At 37.6% G+C, this 8,525-nt stretch overlaps 1 protein-coding gene across 2 annotated transcripts in view; it reads right to left on the bottom strand.

Moving 5' to 3' along the window:
- Positions 1–8,525, bottom strand: part of LOC116087014 (ankyrin repeat and KH domain-containing protein 1) — an 83,641-nt gene continuing 75,116 nt past the window's right edge. For both annotated transcript variants that reach the window (XM_031365394.1, XM_031365396.1), the window contains 5 exons: positions 6,991–7,086; positions 4,927–5,043; positions 2,376–2,544; positions 567–1,020; positions 1–145 (listed from right to left, as the gene is read on the bottom strand). In XM_031365394.1, coding sequence (XP_031221254.1) covers positions 1–145; positions 567–1,020; positions 2,376–2,544; positions 4,927–5,043; positions 6,991–7,086 — 981 coding nt within the window. The remainder of the gene's footprint in view (positions 146–566; positions 1,021–2,375; positions 2,545–4,926; positions 5,044–6,990; positions 7,087–8,525) is intronic.

Here is an 8,525-nt window from a genome sequence, read left to right as displayed (position 1 = left end):
TTACCTTCTAACAACTTCTTTCCACCCTTCTTCTCTTTTTTGACCCCTTTTAGGACTAGTGAGATTCAGTTTCATGGTTGGAGAACTTAATGGCAATGACTTGTAACTTGTTGACATGGAATTTGCATTTACTTCACCGTCAAGGCTGAGAAAATGGAATTATGGAGTTCAACAAATAATACATTTTAAGATAAAAATTCAAGAGATTACATAGATTAGGTTATAATGAAATATTTTTTGAAGTTTAGTACATTAAATAATCAAGACAGGAAAACAAACAAAATAAGCAGCCATCTATTTTAATTATCAAAATGGGTTATTTAACTAAAATCAAACTTGGTGATTATTTTTAAATTTTAAACTAAGAATCTTATAAAACATCTAGTAATCTTTACAATGAAAACATGGTTAAGAAGACAGAGACAAATTTTAGTTCTGAAGACTAGAGACAAGATAATATTAAGGAACTGTTTGATACAACTTGTACTTAGATAACATACTGTAAAATTTTACGCCAGGCATGAAATAAGAACAGTGAATAGAGTTAACGAAATAGAAAAAGTTACCGTGTCTGAGTCTTAGAAGTGGCAGTAACTGCCTTTTCCTCCTGAGAATTGACAACCGTGGAGCACTTCCTGTCACTGGTGGGATTCACATCCACAGGGAAAGTGAACTCTTGGCTTTTCCCACCACTGCTGCTCTCACTGTTGCAGTCTGTGCTGTCTATGTTATCCGAATCACTATTACCACCCGCACCACCACCTCTAGGTTCTCCATTTATTTTATTTTTATCTGCTTTTTGTTGTGCTAAAGATATATGTGGCTCAGGTAAAATTAAATGCGCTGAGGGAGGGGACTCTTTTGTCTTATTCTTCTTATTTTTCCGATTGGTGCTGGGGGTTGTCACTACATTGGCTCTTTTTTTGCCAAATGCATTTGTAAATGTGGTAGATGTAGCAGAGATTCCAATTGTAGTAGTGGTGGTTGCACTCGGAGGTTCTATGGGAATTTCTTGCTCCACTGAAATTATAAAACAAAACAAAACAAAAACCACAATGAGGGTCAAAGATGTCAAAACAAATCATGACAGAATATATGTAATAATTCATAATCAATCATTTGGGTCATATTTTCCTTTTCACTAATAAAGAAATCCTTATTGTTGTTAGATAATTCTGCTATATAAATTTGTGTAAAATATATACCATTAATATTCTTTTTATAAAAATGGTTTATTTTATATGCAATGGTGTTTTGTCTGCAAGTATGTCTATGTGAGGGTGTTGGATCCCCTGGAACTGGAGTTACAGACAGTTGTGAGCTGCCATGTGTGTGCTGGGAATTGAACAGGAGTTCTCTGGAAGAGCAGCCAGAGCTCTTAAACACAAAGATCTCTCTTCGCCAGGCAGTGGTGGCGTACGCCTATAATCCTAGCACTTGGGAGGCAGAGGCAGGCGGATTTCTGAGTTCGAGGACAGCCTGGTCTCCAGAGTGAGTTCCAGGACAGCCAGGCCTACTCAGAGAAACCCTGTCTCGAAAAACAAACAAACAAACCAAAAACCAAAAAAAAAAAAAAAACACCAAAAAAAGAGAGATGCACAATTATTTGTCTACTAAAAATACCTCTACTGACAAGTCTACCCTTCGTGGTTTTAAGCCTTAACCTTAGCTAAGAATTCACTGAAGAATTACTCTATCAGGGAAGTTAGAAGTAGAGAAGAACATGAAGAAAAACTGGTAAACCTTTTACTGTGCTTGTTTAATATATACAAGGCGTTTTACAGGAAAAATTAAGTCACATTCCACAAAGCTGGGCAGTGGTGTCACACACACACACACACCTTTAATCCCAGAAGCTGAGGCAGGAGGATCTCTCTGAGTTCCAGGACACACACACACACACACACACACACACACACACACACACACACACCCCTTTAATCCCAGAAGCTGAGGCAAGAGAATCTCTCTGAGTTCCAGGACAGCCAGGGCTACACAGAGAAACCCTGTCTTGAAACAAAGAAACAAAAAATAAAACACTCCATGTTTTTAAATCATGCTTATCTTCCTGTTTCCTCTATTAGTTTATACTGTAAAGCACTTAGCATTTTTTTACTATAAAAGCCAACTATCAATTTCAGATTAAAGTAATAAAATCTTTAACAGGAATGTCCCCCAAAGGTTAATAATATAAATTTTACTACATATTATTTAATTTAGAAATAGGTTCTTTCTATATAGCTAGCCTGGTCTTGAATTCATGGCAATTCTCTTGTCTCAGCACCCTACATGATAGATTACAGGTTTACTCTACCATGCTAACTAACTGAGAATAATTTTATAGATAATTCATGAGTCATTTTTTTTTTTTTTACCATCTTCATCATTCTCTTCATCTTCACCCTCTGGTTGTTCGGAATTCTCTTTAGGTTTGTTCTCCTCATCTTCCTGTTTCCTTTTCTGTTCTTCTTTTTTCTTTTTTCTCTTCTCTTTTCTCTTCTCTCTTTTAGCTGCTAGAGCTTGCTTTCTGCTCTCTTCTCTTGACTGTAAATAAAATATATTATTTAATTTAATAATGTGAAAACATTTTTTATATTTGTTTTGTGTATGAGTGTTTGGGTTGAGTGTGCACCATTTGGCATGCTTGATGCCTGAGGAAGTCAAAAGCAGGCATGGAATCCTCTAGAATTAAGAGTTATAAATGATTGTAAGTCACCAATGTGAAGGCTGGGAACTGAACCCCAGTTCTCTGCACATGCAACACAAGTGCTCTTAAAGCTGAGCCATTTCTCCAGTCCCAATAATGTAGTAATTTAAAACATTAAATGAAATGACATTTTTGTCCTCCATGGATGCCAGTCTCAAATAAAAATTTAAAAGCAACAAAAGAAAAAAACAAATTTGGTGTCAAAATTGAATGTCTTTATAATTCAAATGATCATCAACAATGTAGAAAAACAACATATAGGATACCAAACAATAGATATACGTTATCTGATAAGGTACATGTGTACCTAAAATATAGAGTATCTCTTATTATTCACAATGATCAAATAACCTAATTGAAAAATGAACTATCAGGCTAGGGTTACAGCACAGTGGTAGAATGCTTGCTAAGCATGGGGTAGTGGAAGACAAGACATTAAGCCAGAGTAGATGGGATGATATATACCTATAATTCCAAAGCTCAAGGCCAACCCAAATAACACAGTGAAATCCTACCTTCAACTAAACTACTAAATAAAAACTAAATTGCTAAATTAAATTTTAAAATAAAACCATATAATAATTTGTAAATTTTTTCAGTTATTCCTTAATAGAGCTTTTTAAAATAAATAGGAGGCCGGGTGGTGGTGCAGGGCTTTAATCCCAGCACTTGGGAGGCAGAGGCAGAGGCAGTCGAATTTCTGAGTTCGAGGTCAGCCTGGTCTACAGAGTGAGTTCCAGGATAGCCAGGGCTACATGGAGAAACCCTGTCTCAGAAAAACCAAAAAATAAATAAATAAAAATAAATAAATAAATAAATAAATAAATAAATAAATAGGAAGGGCTAGAGGTGACTCAGCGTTAAGAGTATGTAATGTTCTACAGAGGACACAAGCTTGGCTCCAGCACCCACATTAGGGAAGCTCACAGAAGTCTGTAACTCGATGGGGGATCTGATGCCTCCAGGTAGTATATGTATAATTAAAAAGAAAACAAAAAAAAACAAATAAAAAAACCAGGGTGGGCATGGTGGCACACGGCTTTAATCCCAGTACTTGGGAGGCAGAAGCAGGTGGATTTCTGAGTTCGAGGCCAGCCTGGTCTACAGAGTGAGTTCCAGGACAGCCAGGGCTATACAGAGGAATCCTGTCTCAAAAATAAAACCCTGTCTTAAATAAATAGTGGGGGAGGGGAAATGACATAAACAGATTGTGGAGATTAATGAATGCACAAGTTGGTGAATATACTACAGTGATTTGTAAAACTATGACATATGAATTTAACTTCAGTTAAAAAAAAAAAAACAAATATACAATTCTGAGGTACATTTCTGCCTAAACCACAACTATCATGATGTTTATAAGCAAGCTCCAGGACAGCTTGCTCCAGACAAACCCTAATCATTTTCCTAATGACAAGACATGATTTTTACTTTTTTTTAAAAAAAGATTTATTTATTTATTATATGTAAGTACACTGTAGCTGTCTTCAGACGCACCAGAAGAGGGCATCAGATCTCATTACGGGTGGTTGTGAGCCACCATGTGGTTGCTGGGATTTGAACTCATGACCTTCTGAAGAGCAATCAGTGCTCTTCCCCACTGAGCCATCCATCTCACCAGTCCAATTTTTACTTTTGTTCCTTATAAGCAATACAACAATGAATGTACATGAGCACTCCTATCTTTTTATCTTAAATTTTTTATGAGACTGGTCTTTAACTCTCAAGAGTTCTGCCTCTGCCTTCTGTACTAATGGTGTATACTACTATGCCTGGCCCTGATTGATATTTTTAGATAGAATGTCTCATAGATCTCAGGTAGCTTTAAACTAATGATCACTATTTAATCCTCCAAGTGCTGGGATTGTAGGTGTGTGCCACCATACGCAGCTTAAGCATTCACTAGATAGTTCTTTGTGTATGAGTAAGTTGAACATTTTCACTTATTTACTGGACATTTCTATTTCTTTCTGAGTAAGAGTCTCAAAAAGGCAATCTGGGTTTTTATATTTTAAAACTTTTCTCATTGTCTTACACATCCTAGACAGTACTGTGGAACAAAACAAGGGTTTCCCTAAATACCTAGACAAGAATACAAAACTTTACAAAGAAACTCTAACAATTACCTTTAAATCATATTTTGATAAAGACTACTATTTATACAGACAACAAATTACTCTAGTTTTATTTCTAACTGGGAGTTCATTCTACCCCCTCACCTTTTCTAGATCCAGCTCTTTTAGGAGAATGCTTGCATTTTTATTTGCTTCTGCAGCCTGCTGGTCTTTAGCCTTCACAATCGTCTCAACACATTGGTGACACTTCTTCAGCAGTTCCTGCAGAGCGGGCAAAGCACAATTAGATAAGTGCAAGAAAAGTTATTATAAAGGGTCCAATATAAGTAGAGCTGAATAGAAAGGTCCACAAGTCAAACCTCCAACGACTAGAAACTGACCAAATTAAATTAAACTTCGAGTTCAGTTCTGTATCAATCATTCATAAGAATGAAACACCTGGGCTGATGAGATGGCTCAGCAGGGAAGAGCATTGACTGCTTTTAAAAAAACAGAAGTTCCTTCTCTTCTGGAGTTTAAATTCTAGTTGGATATGGGTGCTATGAATTAAATAGTTGTGTCTTGTTGGGATATGTTCCATAGCTTATTTGGTAGAGTGCTTGCCTAGTATGCATAGAGCCTTGAGTTCAATAACAAGTGTTACATAAACCCTATAATCCCAACATTCAAGGACAGAGGTGAGAGAATAAAGTTTAAGGTTGGGGCTGGTGAGATGGCTCAGTGGGTAAGAGCACTGACTGCTCTTCCGAAGGTCCTGAGTTCAAATCCCAGCAATCACACAGTGGCTCACAACCACCCATAATAAGATCTGACACACTGGGGGCTGGAGAGATGGCTCAGTGGTTAAGAGCACTGACTGCTCTTCCAGAGATCCTGAGTTCAATTCCCAGCAACCACATGGTGGCTCACAACCACCCGTAAAGAGATCTGATGCCCTCTTCTGGTGCGTCTGAAGACAGCTACTTACACATACTTCCATATAATAATAAATAAATCTTTAAAAAAAAAAAAATCTGACACATTCTTCTGGTGTGTCTGAAAATAGCTAAAGTATACTTATGTATAATAATAAATAAATCTTTGGGCCAGAGCAAGCTGACCAGAGCGAGCAGAGGTCCTAAAATTTAATTCCCAACAACCACATGAAGGCTCACAACCATCTGTACAGCTACAGTGTACTCATATACACAAAATAAAATACATAAATCTAGAAACACCTTTAAAAAGAAAAAAGATTTTTTTGAGGCAGCAGCTCAGCTAAAACTAGCTTTCAACCCACTAAACTGTTGAAATGGGTCTTAAGTTAGTTGAGTTTTTGAACCTTCCCCCCTCTAACATCCAAGTGCTGGAAATACAGGTATGAAACTACAATGTGGCAAAAATAAAGCTTTTTATTTTTGAGGCAACATCTCCTAATGTGGCTCTGGCTGTCCTCAAACTTCTAGAAATCCTGCCTCTGCCTCTGCCTCTGAAGTACTGGGATGGTAAGTGTGCATCATCATGTAAGATAAAGGCATCTTTATTTTTTCTGAGACAGGGTTTCTCTGTGTAGTCCTGGCTGTCCTGGAACTCACTTTGTAGACCAGGCTGGCCTTGAACTCACATAATCTACCTGCCTCTGCCTCCTGAGTGCTGGGATTAAAGGCATGTACTATACTTGGCTTGTCATCTTTCTTTGTTTTAAAAGGTATTCTTAGAAAGCTAATCAGGCTAACAAAATCTAGTAATAAACTTTAGCTATAGTCACTACCATTATGATGTATAGGAGGAAGGTAATTTCAAATATGTTACCAATAGTATCATATCTATTTACTTTGCAAATGGATAAGCCAAAAGGTCAATGTTCATTCTTTCTCTCCTTCCTTTTCCTAACCCCTTCTTTCTTTCCACGACAGGGTTTCTTTGTGTATGCCTGCCTAGATGGTTGTCCTGGAACTGACTCTATAGTCCAGGATGGCTCTGAACCTGCCTACTCCTCCCCAGTGATAAAGGCATGATGCAGCACCCCCCAGCAAGATCCATGTTCTTAATCTGTTGATGACAAAAAGAACGAACGAGTTCTTTGTTTGATGCTGGGACTGAACTCATGGCCTTCTTGCCAACTAATCATACTCTTACCACTGAATGCATGCCCAGTAGAAACAAGTACTTCTTGACATAGAATGATATAAAGAATAAAAATGTGCTTCAATAACATAGTAAACTTACCTTATCTGTAATTGTTGCTATGTATCTCATGCATTCTATATCAGATGGAAACTGATTGACTTCCTTCACCAAATACTGAACAACTTTTACATGACCCTAAAAAAAAAGCACAACAAAAACAACAAAAGTGGTTTTTTGAATTGTATCCATGTTTTAACAACTTAATGTCATAATGTTCATAATTAAAATTATGAAAATATGGACACTGTTCAGTTTTAAACAGAAAAAGATAAGTAGAGCATGCTCAAGGATATATATATGGTAGTAGGCTGGTCACAGTGGTACATGAGGCAGAGACAGATGGGTGGACCTTTGTGACTGTGAAGCCAGCCTGGTCTACATAGTGAGTTTCAGGACAGAAGGGCTACATAAAGATACCCTGTTTCAGAAACAAAAGCCAGCTGGGAGGCGGTGGCATACGCCTTTAATCCCAGCACTTGGGAGGCAGAGGCAGGTGGACTTCTGAGTTCCAGGTCAGCCTGGTCTACAAAGTGAGTTCCAGGACAGCCAGGACTACACAGAGAAACCCTGTAACCAAAACAAAAAACAAAAAACAAAAAACAAAAACAAAAGCCAGCAGGCAAGTAAGCAAACAAACAAACAAAATATCATAAGCAAGACATAATTTCCCCATGTCCCACAGAAACTAAGTCATTTTCAGTAGCTTTTTATATAATAAAGCAAACAATAAGGACAAATGGAAACTGTGAAATAAATCTCAGTATAAAGGGGGTCTAAGTCTGAAAACACCACTATTTTTAGATTTCAAAGCATTATTTAAATTTTATCTTACTATTACACAAAGTGGTCTATTACTACATTTTCTTAGCTTTATGACTTAAAAAGCTAAAACACCTTTTTTGGTTTTTGAGACAGGGTTTCTCTGTGTAAGCCTGGCTGTCCTGAAACTACTAGCTCTGTAGACCAGGCTGGCCTTGAACTCAGAGATCATACCGCCTCTGCCTCCAGAGTGCTGGGAAAGGTGTGTACGACCACTGCACAGCTGATAAAACATTTTCTAAATGCCCTTACTGGGAACTGAATGATAAGTAATAAAGTCTAAGCACATCTACTTTATATAACAAGCTTGTGAATTTTCTCTTCCTATTAAGGTCCTGAAACATCCTCAAGACTGTGGGATTCAGGTTGGTATGATGACTCAGCTGGTGAAGGCACTTGCCAGAGCCGGACAACTTCAGAGTGATCCCCAGAACTCACATGGTAGGAGAGAACTGACTCCTATAGGCTGTATTCTGGCTTCTATTCGCACACCATGACACACACAGTAATACACCCACACATGCCCTATACAAATATGCTCTTTTAAAAAAAACAGATTTATTTTTTGTATATGAATATACTGTAACTGTTTCTAGACATCCCAGAAGAGGGCATTAGATCCCTTTACAGATGGTTGTGAGCCACCATGTGGTTGCTGGGAATTGAACTCAGGATCTTTGGAAGAGCAGTCAATGATCTTAACCACTGAGCCATCTCTCCAGCTCACAACTGCCCTTCTTTTTTTTTTTTTTTTT

Source organism: Mastomys coucha, unplaced genomic scaffold, assembly GCF_008632895.1.
Source record: "Mastomys coucha isolate ucsf_1 unplaced genomic scaffold, UCSF_Mcou_1 pScaffold13, whole genome shotgun sequence".
NCBI classification, from domain to species: domain Eukaryota; kingdom Metazoa; phylum Chordata; class Mammalia; order Rodentia; family Muridae; genus Mastomys; species Mastomys coucha.
This window is presented reverse-complemented; position numbering and strand designations above follow the sequence as displayed.